This window comes from Rana temporaria, chromosome 8 (genome assembly GCF_905171775.1).
Source record: "Rana temporaria chromosome 8, aRanTem1.1, whole genome shotgun sequence".
In the NCBI taxonomy this organism is placed as follows: domain Eukaryota; kingdom Metazoa; phylum Chordata; class Amphibia; order Anura; family Ranidae; genus Rana; species Rana temporaria.
In genome coordinates, this window is record NC_053496.1 from 91,279,261 (window position 1) to 91,297,807 (window position 18,547).

Below are 18,547 nucleotides of genomic sequence, written 5' to 3' on the forward strand. Positions count from 1 at the left end.
ATGAGCACAGTGGCTGTGTTTGATGAGCACAGTGGCAGCATTTGGTACAGTGGCTGCATTTGAGGGCACAGTGGCAGCGTTTGGAGGGCACAGTAGCAGCATTTGATGGGCACAGTGGCAGCATTTGATGTTGCTTTCCAAGCGATCGTACGATAATCTGATTGTTAGTACCGTGCTTTTCGAGAGCCGATCATGACAATTGTGATATTATCGGAAGGGACAAAACTTTTCTGGTTCCATACCACATCATACGATTTTCCTTTAATCACTACAGTTTTCGTCCGACAATACAATACACTACACTACTTCTGAACTCCAGTAACCTCTTCGTTTTCAATAGATTACATGCAAAAACGGCCGATCATCGGTGCGATAATGTGATTGTGTGTAGCAGGCATTATGATTAGTACATTGGGGTGCAGCACACAGGTGGCAATGAGATTCCTCACACTGATCTCTAAGGATCAGCACTGGGAAAGTTCTATGAAGGGATGGATGCTCCGTGCTGGGAAGACGCCGGTCACAGAACGTGTGGAGGGATCCAGTCCATAGTAGAGATGATCCCTGGACAGGGACAAGCCCCGATCGCCGGCCATCAGCTGATTGGACAAAGCATTCCAGGCCCCGCCCAGGGCCAGACTGAGCGCTGAGCGCACGCTAACGAACCCTTCAGTAATAATCCCGGGACCCCGCCCCCATCCCCGCACCCCCATATACACAGCCCGCTCCTCCATCCCCCAGCACACACACACCGAGCCCGGAGAGTCGGGGCACCTGTACACCGGAGAAGCGGAGAAGAAGTTTGCTGGGCAGCGATGAGCAGTGTGCGGGCACTGACATCTGCGGGGCTCCTCTTCCTATGGCACATCCCCCTGGCGATGGGGCACACGGCCGGCTTCGGCTTTGAGTACCTAATGGAGGAGAGCGCAGAGGAGCCCAACTACAAGGACCCCTGCAAGGCCGGTAGGTGCAACTTCTGTGCGATCACACTCGCATGGGCAGAGATGTCACCCTGCAATCTCATTGTAACGTGTGTGCTGAGATCGGACATTAAACTCTCTACATTTATTCCAAACTTTACCTGAGCTGGCCAATCATTGGTTGAAAACATATACTTTATTTGGATTGGGTGCTGTCCAATCAGATGGCAAGGTTGTTGGACTTGGTAGATCTAAAGAAGATTGTATGGTGGGCTCTTTCACACTTGCAGTGGAGTGTGGGGCCCTCTGAAGAGTGAACTGTTTTGCATTGCTTTTCAGAGGGTGTTTGACAGCTCACTGCCTGGTGATGCTGCACCACCTTCCTGCAACATTGGCACATTGCATGCAGGTGCGGCGCATGTGTGACAGCCGGTACTAGTGGCGCATGTGTGACTGCCAGTGCTAGCGGCGCATGTGTGACTGCCAGTGCTAGCGGCGCATGTGTGACTGCCAGTGCTAGCGGCGCATGTGTGACTGCCAGTGCTAGCGGCGCATGTGTGACTGCCAGTGCTAGCGGCGCATGTGTGACTGCCAGTGCTAGCGGCGCATGTGTGACTGCCAGTGCTAGCGGCGCATGTGTGACTGCCAGTGCTAGCGGCGCATGTGTGACTGCCAGTACTAGCGGTGCATGTGTGACAGCCAGTACTACCTGTCAAGCTCTGCACACTGAGCGGAAATTGCTCTAGTATCTGTAAAGGCCTGGCCCTCTGTATTTGGACAGTTCAGGTAGATCTAAAAAAGCACTTGACTTAGGCTTGATTTAGCAATATCTGGCGCAGCTGTGCATGGTAACCAATCGGCTTCTAACTTAAGCTTGTTCAATGAAGCGTTGATAAAACCTGGAAGCTGATTGGTTTCACCAGATTTTTGCACTCTCCGGTCTTAGTAAATGAACCCCTTTGGCTGTGGTGCGCTCTGATGGCGATCCCTGCATGTGATCCTGAGATGACTAGAACTGTACCTGAGATCAGCACTACATCGCCCAGCAGTTGTGCATTCCGCTCACTGGTGTGAATGAGCCCTCAATCGCAATACTTTTACGCTTTATTATTATCTTTTATCCCAGTTGGGTTTCTGCATTAAAATACTGTGCCAAACATTTGTCCATAGGGTTGTGGTGTAGACCTAAGACTTCAATTACATGTGGCCTGCTCCATGTTACACAGCAAATTAAAGTTGCTGCATTGGGAAACTTCCCCCCCCCCCCCCCCCCCCCTAACCACTTAAGGACCGGACCAATATGCTGCTAAATGACCCAAGGGGTTTTTACAATTCGGCACTGCGTCGCTTTAACAGACAATTGCGCGGTCGTGCGACGTGGCTCCCAATCAAAATTGGCGTCCTTTTTTCCCCACAAATAGAGCTTTCTTTTGGTGGTATTTGATCACCTCTGCGGTTTTTATTTGTTGCGCTATAAACAAAAATAGAGCGACAATTTTGAAAAAAATACTTTTTGCTATAATAAATATCCCCCAAAAACATATATAAAATTTTTTTTTTTCCTCAGTTTAGGCCGATACGTATTGTTCTGCCTATTTTTGTAAAAAAAAAAAATCGCAATAAGCCTTTATCGATTGGTTTGCGCAAAATTTATAGCGTTTACAAAATAGGGGATAGTTTTTATTATTTTTTACTACTAATGGCGGCGATCAGTGATTTTTTTTTTTTTTTTTTTTTTTTTTCCATGACTGCGACATTATGGCGGACACTTCGGACAATTTTGACACATTTTTGGGACCATTGTCATTTTCACAGCAAAAAATGCATTTAAATTGCATTGTTTATTGTGAAAATGACAGTTGCAGTTTGGGAGTTAACCACAGGGGGCGCTGTAGGAGTTAGGGTTCACCTAGTGTGTGTTTACAACTGTAGGGGGGGTGTGGCTGTAGGACTGACGTCATCGATCGAGTCTCCCTATAAAAGGGATCACTCGATCGATGCGCCGCCACAGTGAAGCCGTGTTTACATACGGCTCTCCCCGTTCTTCAGCTCCGGGGAGCAATCGCGATGGGGCGGCTATAAACGAATAGCCGCGCCGTCGTCTCGGATCGCTCCCCGCAGGAATCCGACCTCCGCATGTAGCGCGCGGGGGGGGGGGGTCCCGATCGAACCCACGTCTAGGCAGGGACGTACAGGTACGCCAATGTGCCATTCTGTCGACGTACATATACATGCGGCGGTCTGGAAGTGGCTAAATAGCTTACTTTACCTTAGTGCAGTCCTTCACTTACCTCATCCTTCCATTTTTGCTTTTAAATGTCCTTATGTATTCTGAGAAATCCTCACTTCATGTTCTTCTGTCTGTAACTACACACCGTAATGCAAGGCTTTCTCCCTGGTGTGGAGTGTCATGCTCGCCCCCTCCCTTGGACTACAGGAGAGTCAGGACGCCCACTAACACACAGCTCCTTTCTCTATCTGCAACGTAGAGAGCATCCTGACTCTCCTGTAGCCGAAGGGAGGGGGCGAGCACAACACTCCACACCAGGGAGAAAGCCTCGCATTACTGCGTGTAGTTACAGACAGAACAGGAAGTGAGGATTTCTCAGAAGAAATAAGGACATTTAAAAGCAAAATGGAAGGATGAGGTAAGTGAAGGAGGACTGCACTAAGGTAAAGGAAGCTATTTAGGGGAAACAAATGGTACCTTTTACAACCCCTTTAACCACTTAAGGACCAGCCCATGTACATATACGTCCACAATATGGCACGTACAGGCACATGGGCGTATGGGTACGTCCTCCCCTATTAGCGGGTGGGGGGTCCGATCGGGACCCCCCCCGCTACATGCGGAGGTCGGGTCCGCTCGGGGAGCGATCCGGGACCACGGCGCGGCTATTTGTTTATAGCCGCTCCGTCGCGATCGCTCCCCGGAGCTGAAGAACGAGGAGAGCCGTGTGTAAACACGGCTTCCCCGTCCTTCACTATGGCGGCGCATCGATCGCGTCATTCCCTTTATAGGGAAGACACGATCGATGACGTCATTCCTACAGCCACACCCCCAAACAGTTGTAAACACATACACAGTGATCCCTAACTCCTACAGCGCCGCCTGTGGTTAACTCCCAAACTGCAACTGTCATTTTCACAATAAAGAATGCAATTTAAATGCATTTTTTGCTGTGAAAATGACAATGGTCCCAAAAATGTGTCAAAATTGTCCGAAGTGTCCGCCATAATGTCGCAGTCACGAAAAAAATTGCTGATCGCCGCCATTAGTAGTAAAAAAATAAAAAAAAATAAAAATGCAATAAAACTATCCCCTATTTTGTAAACACTATAAATTTTGCGCAAACCAATCGATAAACGCTTATTGCGATTTTTTTTTACTAAAAATAGGTAGAAGAATACGTATCGGCCTAAACTGAGGAAAAAAAATGTTTTTATATATGTTTTTGGGGGATATTTATTACAGCAAAAAGTAAAAAATATTGCTTTTTTTTCAAAATTGTTGCTCTATTTTTGTTTATAGCGCAAAAACTAAAAACCGCAGATGTGATCAAATACCACCAAAAGAAAGCTCTATTTGTGGGGAAAAAAGGACGCCAATTTTGTTTGGGAGCCACGTCGCACGACCGCGCAATTGTCTGTTAAAGCGACGCAGTCCCGAACTGTAAAAACCCCTTGGGTCTTTAGGCTGCATATTGGTCCGGGGCTTAAGTGGTTAAACAAGTTTTCATACAGATGTGCATACATACAAGAAAATTCATTAAGACAGTCTAGCTGCAGAAATTTGAGCAGACCTGAGTGCCCTTCAGGTTTTCTTGTAGGTAGGTGATCAGGGGTTGTAAATGTGGATCAACCACCTATTTTTACCACCCTCTGCTGTCCGTGTGAATTGGTTTACTGTAACATACAATACCAAGTCTTGTCTTGTGTGCCCATTGTTATTGCATGGCACCCCAACTCATCTAGGCAATGCCCAACACCTTGCATGCATTTTTAATGAACAGATGTGAAGCATCTTTGTGTTGCGTTGGGGGGAGAAGCTGCATTGTGGTGCATTCATTTTGAATAGGTTACGTTGCTGCCTTGCACATTCTGCATGAAATCCTGTAGGTTTATGGACATGTGGGAAGGCTGAGCCCTGCGTGGATACTAGAGCTGCACAACTCTGGCCAAAATTAGAATATTATTTTTTCATAATTATCTTACAATTCTTGCAGTGTACAAAAATATTCTACAAAAAATGGGCTAACTTTTTTTTTTTTTTTTTTTTTTTTTTTTTTTATATATTCACCCTAGTTGTCACCTTTCTTAGCTATCTCTTCCATAAACAAAGCACCACCCTCCATGCCCTAGAGATGATAAAAGAGGGAGTTTGTAGTCCAAGCCCTGAGAGCAGTCTAGGGTGATAGCACTGTTTCTCTATAAGACCTCTTATGCCTCGCACACGCGATCGGTTTTCCCGATTTGCTTTTGGTCTGGAAAACCAGCCGTGTGTATGCTCCATAGCAGTTTTCCTGACAGGAAACCTGCGAGCAAAATGGGGGGGGGGGGGGGGGGGGGGGGGGGAGTTAATTTTGCTCTCAGGTTTCCTGTCAGGAAAACTGCTATGGAGCATACACACGGCCGGCTTTCCCGACAGGAAATCTGCCATGAGAGCTTTGGTCGCGAAAACCAGCTGTGTGTATGCTCCATAGCAGTTTTCCTGACAGGAAACCTGCGAGCAAAATGCCGGCCGTGTGTACAGGTTCTCGGGTTTTCCTGGCGGACTTTTGACAGCGCCTGCCATTAGCGCTAAAGTGCCGCTTGTTTTAGTGGTGCCTTTTTGCCCACTAGCGGGGTGGTTTTAAACCCACAAAAAGGGGTTTAGCAGCACTTTGGGAGTACTAAACAGCACTCTTAACTTGCCCCAAAGATGCTGCTTGCAGGACTTTTGGTAATGTCCCGCAAGCGCACCGCCCCAGTATGAAAACTCACACTGCAGTGAATGGGAGTCCAGGAGTAGGTAGAAAGGGCAGACGCCATATGATGCCTGCCCCGCCAGGAGAAGGCAGTGATTATTGATGGCAATTATTGCCATAGTCCAGCAGGCTGGTTGTACCCAAGTTGATTGCTCAATTTGGTACATTCAGCCTGCCTATTAATGGTTCATGAGTTGAACCATGTATAGATGGCCTTGGTGCATTTACTGTTTCTTGAGGAATATATTGTGTGTGTGCCTGGCATTCAGCTTTAAAGCCAACCTGCCCTCTGAAATGGCAATCTAACTAGTATACGAGGTCTGCCCACCTGCATGTGGGGGGACTATACAATGTTTCTGTGCATACTTGCTCATAATGGATGGTAAACACAGCCTGAGTGCTAATTGGAATAAACTGACAAAAGATAAATGGCCCTAATCTGTAAATAATTAACTGCTTTAGTTTTGTTTTTGTTTTTTCTCTAAGGTGTGTCTGTTTTATTTTATCCTCCAACATGCTTCATAAATCGTGACAAAGACGTGTGACCCCCATGGCACCCTATGGGTGATTAATCTCTTGTCCCAAATGAGAGCTTGATTGTTAAATTGCTGCTTATGCAACTTTTAGGCTGACAGAGACAGTCCTTCCCTGATTCTAGTAATGGACCTTGTGATCCTCGCTGGCATCCTTTGCACAGACTTCTATTAATCACATTTGCAGCGTGTTCCTGACAGATGCTGGAGGGACCGTGGTGAAATCATTGTGGTGTTCTGCACTGAACGCTGCCTTTCAAATAAGTTCTCGGGAGCATGTGAGGCAACGGAGTGCAGGATTTGACTTTGGAATAGTAAGAACTAGTGATGCAAATGTTTTGTAAATGGAATTCCATTTTCTACTTGGTAGGAAGGGGGGCAACCATATTCCATTTGCTTTTTCAGTAAGGCTAATTACAAGTGCATTGCAGTAGCCAGGAACTGGCTCCCAATTCGAATACCTGATTCACAACCTGGACTTTGTTAATATTGAACTCCAGGAACGATCTACAACAGGGGTCAGCAACCTGTAGATCGCGGGCAGGTGACTGGTAGATCGTGGTCTGGGCTTACTGACCTGCCATCCCAGAGTGCAATGCAGAGGGACTACTTGTAAAGTTGGAGCTGTAGTAGGGAGAGCCGCGCAAGCATATGTCTCCTCTGTAGTGCTGCCTTCTGTCCCATGTGGAGTGATGCCAACTGCACTCCACATCTTATTCTGGCTAGCGCCGGTCTCCAGAGTGGTGCCAGTAGCAGGGAAGATCTTCAGGTCAGTGTGAAGCAATACACTGGGCATAATAGTATAGGGCTGCTTTCGCAATGTGCTGCAGTTTACCCACACCACGGGTGCAGTGCAGTGTACCTGCAGCTTTACTGTGCTTGGCCATAGACTTCTGTTATCTCCTGAGGGTTTGGTGCACGGATCTAATAGAAGTCTATGGCAAAGCGCAGCTAACCCAATGACATTGCAGATGCACTGTGCTGCACCCATGGTGCAAGTAAACTGCAGCACGTTGGTGTGAAATCAACCTCGTGGAGGGTTCATTTACAATTGCAGTTTGGGGGCTGGTAAAACCCCATAGTTAAGACATGGTTTTTAGGCCCCCCCCTTTAGCTGCAGTGGCCAAGGTTTTACACATGTCACAGCAGGAGTTATACGCCATGTCATGATTGAATGTCGCACCTGCCAAGCATGGCCCATTCAAGTGAATGAGGCCGCTCTGCAAGTTCCCTGCAACCTTGTGCAAACAAGGGGTTAAAGCAGACAACATTGTTTCTTTCTGACCACCTGCTTTAACTCTTTGGACCCTGCAGAAGCATGCACTTGCAGAGTGACCCCATTGGCAGGCGGCAGCATAGTACCCACCTGCTGCAGTATGTATACATCTTTCGGCTGCCTCCTCAGCAGCTAAAGGGGGTGGGGATTGGGTTGCGTAAAGCTGCAACTCTAAGGCTGCATTCACACCTGAGCGTTTTGTCGCCTGAATTGCGACGCCCCAAAACGATAGAGGGGGGGGGGGGGGGGTTTACAAATACATTATTCTCTATGGATATGGTTCACATCTCCACTACAAAACGCCTGACGCTGAACGCCTGAAGTCCAAACACGTTCTGGACCCTTTTTTGTCGCTCGAATTTGGGCGTTTTACATTGGTGACCCTAGACCTGTAAAAAACGCTGCGTTTTGTCGCGGTAAAAAACGCCGCAAAACGCTACGCTCAGGTGTGAATGCAGCCTCACAAAGGGTTTTACCACCCTCCAACTTTACATGTAAACAAACCATAAGGCCCTTTTCACACTACCACCACTTCAAAGTTGCGCAATTTTTTTTATTTTTTTTTTTGGCTGCGATTTCATGGAGACTTGAGGTCTGAATCTGAATTTGCATCAAAGTCTGACCAAAGTAGTGCAGGGACTACTTTGAAGTCATACTAATATGAATGGGTTTTCATTGGAAATCATGGGAAACGACTTGTCCCACGATTTGGGACTGCAAAGTCACATGACAAGTTGTACAACTGTGAAAGGGGCCTTGGGGTGCTGCTGCCGAATGCAACCAAGGGCTCGGTCACTCGGCCCTGCTGCCCCTCTGAACAGCGATCTGAGTGTTAGACACATGGTTAAGAGGTGATACAGGTGAAACTCGAAAAATTTGACTATTGTGCAAAAGTTCATTTATTTTGCTAATGCAACTTAAAAGGTGAAACTAATATATATGAGATTGACTCATTACATGCAAAGCAATATAGTTCAGGCCGTGATTTGTCATAATTGTGGTGATTATGGCTTACAGCTCATAAAAACCCCAAATCCACAATCTCAGAAAATTTGAATATTGTGAAAAGGTTAACCACTTAAGACCCGGACCAAAATGCAGCTAAAGGACCAGGCCAGGTTTTGCGATTCGGGACTGCGTCGCTTTAACAGACAATTGCGTGGTTGTGTGACGTGGCTCCCAAACAAAATTGGCTTTTTTTCCCCCCCACAAATAGAGCTTTCTTTTGGTGGTATTTGATTACCTCTGCGGTTTTTATTTTTTGCGCTATAAACAAAAATAGAGTGTCAATTTTGAAAAAAATTCAATATTCTACTTTTTGCTGTAATAAATATCCCCCAAAAATATATAAACTTTTTTTTTTTCCTCAGTTTAGGCCAATGTGTATTCTTCTACCTATTTTTGGTGAAAAAAATCGCAATAAGCATTTATCGGTTAGTTTGCGCAAAATTTATAGCGTTTACAAAACGGGGGACAGTTTTTTATTGCAATTTTAATAATTTTTTTTTTCCCGTGACTGTGACATTATGGCGGACAATTTTGACACATTTTTGGGACTATTGTCATTTTCACAGCAAAAAATGCATTTAAAATGCATTGTTTACTGTGGAAATGACAGTTGCAGTTTGGGAGTTAACCACTAGGGGGCGCTGAAGGGGTTGTGTCACCTAGTGTGTGTGTGTGTGTGTGTGTGTTTACAACTGTAGGAGGGTGTGGCTGTAGGTGTGATGTCATTGATTGTGGATCCCTATAAAAGGGATCACACGATCGATGACACCGCCACAGTGAAGAACGGGGAAGCCGTGTTTACACGGGTACATATACATGCTTGTACTTTTCAGAGGTCTGCTATTATTCTATGTAGAATCATATAATATTCACATTTTCTGAGATTGTGGATTTGGGGTTTTCATGAGCTGTAAGCCATAATCATCACAATTATGACAAATCACAGCTTGAACTATCTTGCTTTGCATGTAATGAGTCTCTCTCATATATTTAGTTTCACCTTTTAGTTGCATTGGGGAAATTGACTTTTGCACAATATTCTAATTTTTCGAGTTTCACTTGTATGTTGCCGCCTCACCACCTGCTTTAAATCTGACTGCGACACGGTACGGGAGCTGAGGTGGAGTCTGTAGCAAAGCGGGGAAAATGAATGATTACCAAGGACAATGTGTGGTGTGTGTGTGTGGGTTTTTTTTTTTTTTTTTTGACTCTTTTCACATTCACTTGGCTCAGGGGATATATATATATATATATATATATATATATATATATATATATATATATATATATATATATATCTCTTGTGCTGAGTAAATTGATACCCAACATGTCACACTTCAAAATTGCGGCTGCTCTTCGTGGAATGGTGACAAGCTGGCACTTAATCTCCATTGGCGACAAATTTCTATTATTATTATGGAAAGTGGCGCTGTTCAACAGTAATACACAGATGGGTTGACCCCTATTCATGTGGTGAAAATTATACAATGAACCAATATAACCATGTGTAAGTGATGATAACATATGATTAGCTGATGCTGAGATAAACGGCTCTATAAAGTGCAAATAATCGTATGAAAGTGGCATGTGCAAGCAAAACAAAGAAAAAAATACGTATCTGTATAAAACCTTAACAAAATGCATCAACATTATATGAAATAGCACATGTTTTTTTATATGGACATTTAATAATTCAAAATGTGCTTAAATTCATCAACAGTACATGAACTAAAAGTCCATATTCAGAAAACTCCAAAATAAGTGACGTGCTAGCTCTAAGGTGACAGTCTATAAAGTGGTTCGGTGCAACACAAATTGGGTGACTTTTCTGTACTCACCAGAGAGCCCCACCCATGCAGGGGTAAAAGGCGTTGTAATAGAATACAATCCAAATCCGTTGTCCCCCTTGCCGAGATGCCCGATCTTTTGGATTACATTGAGAACGAGGAGGATATTTCCGAGATGGTCTGGCCCCTCCACAAGTGCTCCATGGTAGTTTTTCAAACATTCGGGTATCCACATCAATTTAAAGCGGAGGTTCACCCTAAAACAATTATCTACCATCCCATCCAGCATACTTGCGTCAGCTACAGTATGCGGTGTTGTGTTTTTTTTTTTTCCCCCGCTGTACTTACCGTTTAATCGTTCATTTTCTTTTCATCCTCCCGCGGGGAATAGGCGTTACTATGAAGAGGCCTAGATGATTCCGAAAATACCCGAACTAGGACTCTATACGGCGCCTGCGCAGTCAGCTCCTTGTCTGTGCGCAGGCGCCGTGAAGATCCGAGTCCTAGTCCGGCTATTTTCGGAATGCGTGACGTGCCTTAGCCGCACGTCAATCATCTACGCCTCTTCATAGGAACGCCTATTCCCCCGCGGGAGGATAAAAAGAAAATGAACGATTAAATAGTAAGTACAGCGAGGGGAGAAAAAAAAAAAAAAAAACAGCATACTGTAGCTGACGCAAGTATTCTGGATGGGATGGTACATAGATGTGTGGTGTGTTATTTTATAAAAAAAAAAAAAAAAAAAAACACACCACACATCTATGTACCATCCCATCCAGCATACTTACTTTTTTTTTTTTTGTGAGCTGGCGGTGAGCCGTTGGTATTACAAGTTATTACCACCAGATGTGTAAGCTGGCACTATCTGGTGGTGGCCGTTGGTATTACAAGTTAAGCATTACAAGTTAAACAGCAATTCTAATGTAATTTTTCACTGCCATCTTCTTCCCTCTAATTAGAACCCCCAAACATTATATATATTTTTTTATCCTAACACCCTAGAGAATAAAATTGCGATCCATTCTGTCATGCCGTATTTGCGCAGCGGTCTTACAAGCGCACTTTTTTGGGAAAAAATTACACTTTTTTTTAATTAAAAAATAAGACCACAGTAAAGTTATCCCCATTTTTTTTTTTTTTTTTTTTTTTTAATATTATGAAAGATAATGTTACGCCGAGTAAATTGATACCCAACATGTCACGCTTCAAAATTGCGTCCGCTCGTGGAATGGCGACAAACTTTTACCCTTTAAAATCTCCATAGGCGACGTTTAAAAAATTCTACAGGTTGCATGTTTTGAGTTAGAGGAGGTCTAGGGCTAGAATTATTGCTCTCGCTCTACCAATCGCGGCGATACCTAACATGTGTGGTTTGAACACCGTTTACATATGCGGGCGCTGCTCACGTATGTGTTCGCTTCTGCACGCAATCTCGTCGGGATGGGGCGAGTTTTCTGGCTCCTAACTTTTTTAGCTGGCTCCTGGATTCCAAGCAAATTTGTCAACCCCTGTGTGTGTGTGTGTGTGTGTATGTATGTATGTATGTATGTATGTATGTATGTATATATATATTACTACTAGACCTGCACGATTAATCGCGGAGAGAATCGCGATTTCGATTCTCCTCCTCCGCGATCTCCCCTCAGAATGACCGACGATTCTCCTACATGTCACCGCCGTCCACGTAACCAGTGTGGAACGCAAATGCCGCCGACATCAAAACCGACGTCAGCAGCCTGCGCCGCTGGATTGATGCCTGAGCTTCTCTCACAACTGTAGTGTGTATCCATGCGCCACCCAGTGGTTGCCGGCGGTACTGCTTCTGATGTATTAAACCTTCTCACAGTTCTGTACAACTGTGTGTATGCATGCGCCACCCAATGGTTGCTTGCAGTACTGCTTCTGATCTATAAAAAAAGAGACCAGTGATATGTGTATAATGTTAAAGATCATATAACTCCTATGAAAAAATCAGAATCAAAGTTTTATTCTGCTTTTTTCATAGGAGTTATATGATCTTTAACATTATAGACATATCACTGGTCTCTTTTTTTATATATTCATATTTTCAGATAAATCACAGGTTTATTTATTATTTTTTTTTGGGGGGGGGGGGGGGGGGGGTTCTGGCATTACATTTTTGAGAATCGTGAGAGAATCGTGATCTTTTGTCTAAGCAAAAGAATCGTGATTCTCATTTTGACCAGAATCGTGCAGCCCTACATACTACCTATGGCCCCTTTCGCTCTGTTGATCACGCTGAGCCGGCGGATGACAGGGCGGTCCCCACCCTATGGGGGGATCGATGAACACGGACCATCTGTCTGTTTTCACCCGATCCGCCAGACGGATGGAAAAGTAGGTTTTTCCTCCGTCACACTTTGGCGGGTTGGATGTCAGTGGGCATGTCACAGCTGACATCCGTGGCTTCGTAGAGGAGCACGGAGCGCCCGTTCAGGTCTGCCTAAAAAACTGGCAGGCGGTCCGCCCATGTGAAAGAGCCCTAAGGCATACCAAAGGAGATAAAAGTGATCTCTCTGCGAATCCACTGTAGAGACAACTTTTACTTTTTTATAGAGAAACGCATGCAAGCTAGTTGCTGCAATAACTGTATTTAGCATCAAAGTACCGACGTATAGCGATTTTGCGTGAAATATAAGAGCCAAAGCCTGTCCCTTTCCAGCATGCTGCAAAGACTTCTAGGCTTTGTCCACAGTGGTCTGACCCTTTTTCTCACTAAAGTCCGAGATAAAACTTTTGTTGGAGCCCTTTCACACTGAGCTGCCCAGGCATCGGCGGTAAAACACAGCTATTTTTAGCAGCGCTTTTCGGCTGATATCGGGGTGCTTTTAATCCCCCGCTAGCAGCCGAAAAAGGGTTAAAACTGCCCACAAAGCACCGCTGCCCATTGATTTCAATGGGCAGGGGCACTTTAGGAGCGATGAGCTCACTGCCCCAAAGAAGCTGCAGGCAGGACTTTTTCTGACGCCCTGCCAGCACACCGCTCCAGTGCGAAATCCCTCCGGCTTTCACACTGGAGAGAATGGAGCTGCGGTTTCAGGGCGCTTTGCAGGGTTTCATATTTTTGTGCCTGCAAAGCGCCCCAGTGTGAAAGGGTTCTTGGGGACCATGAGCTTTATTTGTTGCAGAGGGAGTGTCGGGACTTATCAGGCCATTGCTTTCACACAGAGCAAGGGTCCTTCTCTGCAGCTTGCTGGCAGGGTACAGGCTTTTGTACTCGGCTGTGGCTGCTCTTTATGAAAATCATGTAAGGCTCTTGGATCTTGTGTTGCTGGAACGAGCATTCTCGCTTGTGATTCTGAAACTGCAATTTGCCATGCTTGCATGTGTCACACATAGGACAGCCTATTCACTTCAATAGGGTAGCCCTATGCGCTTTTGTCACCCAAAAGTAGTTCCTGCTTCTTTTTTGGGTAACAAGCTTAGTGCCAGTTGTTGACCAGGTAGATCCTGACTAGACTGTCGGGATCATTCCAGAGCCTGTCGCGTCTCTGCCCTGATAGCTGACTCTAGGTCAGTGTTTCTCAACTCCAGTCCTCAAGGCACCCCAACGGGTCATGTTTTCAGGCTTTCCATTATTTTGCATAGGTAATTTCGCTGCCTTGGTAATTACCACAGCTGTTTCATCTGATGCTTGCAGGATTTTTTTCTAATGTCCTGCAATTGCACCCCGGTGTGAAAGCACTCTCTGGCTCACCTGTGGCTGCAGGGGAGATGTTTTTTTCAGGTGCTATTTGTAGCCCAAAAGCGAGTGTGAAAGGGTCTAAGTGTACTTCTGTAACCCACAAGTATGGCCATAATTCTTTTAAATTGGTAAACTATCTGCTGATTTATTTCTTAAAGTAAAGCTATCCCTGCATTTTAAAGGTTTAGCAAGTATTGACAGATTTTTAAAACCATGCCTATCTGAGCTCTGATCTCTCACCCTTCCCCGGTACACTTCTAATATTTACCAAGTCTTTTTTGTGCTTTACTTTGTACAAATTATTAATAGAATTTTGCTGTCTGACCAAAAGTACACTTTTTGGTTATTTTGTTGCAAAGTTGCCTTTTTGATACTTGTGTAGTCCTATACTGAAACAACTTTCATGTTTGCTAAGGCCCTTTCTCACTGAGGAGTTTTTCAGGCGGCATAGTGCCTAAATACCGCCTGGAAAAACTCCTGCCTAGCATTCTCAATGTGAAAGCCCGAGGGCTTTCACACTGAGGCGATGCGCTGGCAGGAGAGAAAAATCTCCTGCAAGCAGCATCTTTGGAGCGATGTGTATACCGCTCCTTCCCATTTAAAACAATGGGAAACCGCCTCTGCAGAGGCGCATTGCGGGCGGTATTGACCCTTTTTCGGCTGCTAGTGGCGGTTAATACTGCACCGCTAGCGTCCGAATCCCGCGGCAATTCCGACGGTATAGCGCCGCTATTTTTAGCGGCGCTATACCGCTACCGCACCTCCACTGCCCCGTGTGAAAAGGGCCTTACTTATCTAGATGACGTTTTGTATTTACCTAAAGCTACATATGCTAGTAATGTCGAAAGTGAAGAGGTTACTCCAACCCCCCCCCCCCCCCATCCCACATTCTCATATGAAAGAATTCCACTTTAGAAGTGACCTCACAGAAGTAAACCCCCCCCCCCCCCCACAGTGGTTTAGCCGGAGACCATTGGTTATGATGTACAAATCGCTGCCTAGCGGCCACCTAAACCCTCCGCGTAGCTCATATTGGACCAGATGCCTCTGTAAGCAAACGTACAAAGGTCAGCCAAGGAGCATGAACGTACCGCCTCAAAACGTGTTGCTGCATTAGTCCTGGAACCCATAAACCACCACTGAACTGTCACCAGCATTGCAGCCCAATAGTGAAGTTGGGGCGAGCTAACCCAAGATGGGCATGAAGCCACAGGGTGGCGCATTCCAAACGAGGAACCGATTCATTCCAAATAACTTCTACCTTATTAGAATTGCTTGCTTCCCTCTCCTGCCCAGGACTTCATGTCCCACAAGGCATTGCTCCTCTCACATTCTCAAGTTCTCAGGCATTACTGACATGTTTGGATGGTTTACTGAGCTGTATGTGTGCTGCACTGTATTTCCTGATATGTAAACAAATAATGCATTTTGTATGCAGGCCAACTAATCGCTTATAAAAATAGTTGACAACTATTTTCATAATCAAATATTTCAGCCCTAAAGTGTGTGTGTGTGTGTGTGTCTAAACGAATTTTAACCACTTCCATACAGGGCACTTATACACCTTCCCGCCCAGACCAATTTTTAGCTTTCAGTGCTGTTGCACTTTGAATGACAATTGCGCGGTCATGCTACACTGTACCCAAACTAAATTTTTATAATTTTGTTCCCACAAATCGAGCTTTCTTTTGGTGGCGTTTGATCACCTCTGGGATTTTTATTTTCTTCAAAAAAAATGTTATAAAACATTGTAAATAAGTAAGTTTTTTTTTTTTTTCTCTTTTACTGATGGTACTGCACTGATGAGGTGGCACTAATGTGGCGGCATGGATGGGCATAGATAGGCACTTATATGTGGCACTAATGTATGTTGTACTAATGGATGCCAATCACTGATTGGCATCCATTTTTTGTAAATTTTCATCCCTGGTGGCATACCTGTAATGGGCATCACTGGTGGTCCAGTGTGGGCATCCTCGAGGGCTGTGCTGATAATTGTTCAGCACAAACCCCCCCCCCCCCCCCCCCCCTGTCAGAGGAGCAGCCGATCAGCTCTCCTCTACTCGCGTCTGACGTCTTACCGGATTTTCCTGTTTACATCGTGATCAGCCGTGATTGGACACGGCTGATCACGTGGTAAAGAGTCTCCGTCAGAGAATCTTTACCTAGATCGGTGTTGCGGGGTGTCAGACTGACACCCTGCAACAACGATCGCCACGATGCGCGCCCCCGGGGGCGCGTAGCAGCTCAATATCCTGAGGACGTCGTATGACGTCCAGTCAGGATCAGGGCTGTGGAGTCTGAGTCGGAGGAAATTTTGGGTACCTGGAGTCGGCAAACAATGCACCGACTCCGACTCCTACTAAATTTAGATTGGAATAAAAAAAAAAAGTTTAAATGTCCCAATTCACAAAAAGTTTTATAATTAATGACTTCTCTACTGTAAGAATAAAGACCAATGCACGCAGTGCCTCACGTAACCGCAAAACGAACACGTTCTTCACTATATGGCACGCAACGGACAATTAGGAGCTGCAATACTTATACTTTCCATAGTGTTGTGTTCTGCTTTTACAGGGAACGCATGTTAGAGAACCAGTAAGTGTCCAAATAAAAAAATACCAACAGGAGTTTTATAAAGCACTAAAAGAAGTTGAAAAGTATGATCGCTCATCAAAACTTACTGTTGAAGAAGCCATCCTTGTTTATCCAGAGATCGTTAGTGATGTGGCCAGAATAGTTACTGAAATGCCACCCACCCAAGTCAGTGTCGAAAGATTATTTTCAGCCCTAAAAATAATAAAGTCTGACTTAAGAGCCTCTATGAAAGAGGATCTGGCAGAGGCAATTCTCTTCCTTAGAACTCTACATTGAATTGATTTGCATTTGCTAAGCCTATAACTACATTTCAAGATTAATATAAACCATTTCTAGGTTTTACAGATTTTGTTTTTGGTTTATTATAGATAAGCTTTGTTTTTGTTCTAAAACAACCAAATAATGTGGTTTGTATTTTTGAACTGGTAAAGATCCTGTTCCTGATGTTTATGCCTGCTGCTACTATCCAGCCACTTGATTGTTTTCATTGTGTTTGTCTTTTGCTTAAACTGTGCAATACAGTAGACTGTTGGCTTCCCAGCCAGTAGTCCTGTAGTAGGTTGCGTTTCTTTCCCTCAAGGAATGTATAAAATACATTCGCATATTAATACATCGGAGTCGGAAGTACATAAAACTGAGGAGTCGGAGTCGGAACATTTATCTACCGACTCCACAGCCCTGGTCAGGATATTGAAACCACTTTGCCGATGTCAATCTGCAATTGGCGGGCAGGAAAGGGGTTAACATCTAAAAATCTATACCCTTAATCTGAAGAAGAAACATAAATGTGGTAAAATGATACATGAATAAGAGAGCAATAGTCCATATATCAATGTGTACAATTTTGCCAATTCCTGAACATATGGTGCGTAAAGTCCACCTTGACTTTATTAAAAATTAGTGAATTACACTGAAAATCCACTGTGCCAAAACCACCAACATTCTGCACTCACCAGAACATGTGGCTGCCACAAATTATAAGCAGCAGCAGTGCTCTCTGTAATCGTCTAGAAGATCACAGCCCTCATGGAAGCGGTCCATTTTAAACGGATCCACTGATCAGATCTTCACAGTCCAGGGTTCATGACTTTAGTGTGGTTGTATGGGATAGATACTAAACGGAGCCATATACAGTATCTCTCAAAAGTGAGTACACCAGTCACATTTTTGTAACTATTTTTTTTATAGCTTTTCATGTGTCAACACTGAAGAAATTACACTTTGCTACAATGTTAAGTAGTGAGTGTATAGCTTGTATAACAGTGTAAATTTGCTGTCCCCTCCAAAATAACACAACACACAGCCATTAAAGCGGTTCTCCACCCTAAAGTGGAGTCCCGCTGATCGGAACCCGCCCCCCCTCCGGTGTCACATTTGACACCTTTCAGGGGGAGGGGGGTGCAGATACCTGTCTAAAGACAGGTATTTTCACCCACTTCCGGCCACACGCTACAGGCGAAAGACGGGTTTTTCTGACTTCCCGTCTGTCGCCCGTTGTGTGCTGGGAACAGTCGGCTCAAGGAGAGTGCATGCATGCACACCACTGTGGTGTCTAGCTCACACACACCACATACACTTCACATTGGATTAGCCCAAGTCCACCATGCAGGATCTGGGAGCAGCAACGCCGCGCCAAGGCCCAATGGTGTTGCTGACCATTCATACCACATTCACATGGGCTCCAGGAACAGCCCTGGTTTTTCGGGTGGCCTTCCTGGGGGCAGGAGAGGCTTGGGGCCGTGTATATGGGGA

At 45.0% G+C, this 18,547-nt stretch overlaps 1 protein-coding gene across 1 annotated transcript in view; it reads left to right on the forward strand.

The window, feature by feature from the left end:
* Window positions 1–682: 682 nt before the first annotated feature.
* The window catches only part of TLL2 (tolloid like 2), a 143,705-nt gene continuing 125,840 nt past the window's right edge, over window positions 683–18,547 (forward strand). The window contains exon 1 of the mRNA XM_040362262.1: window positions 683–963. Coding sequence (XP_040218196.1) covers window positions 816–963 — 148 coding nt within the window. The 5' untranslated portion in view covers window positions 683–815. The remainder of the gene's footprint in view (window positions 964–18,547) is intronic.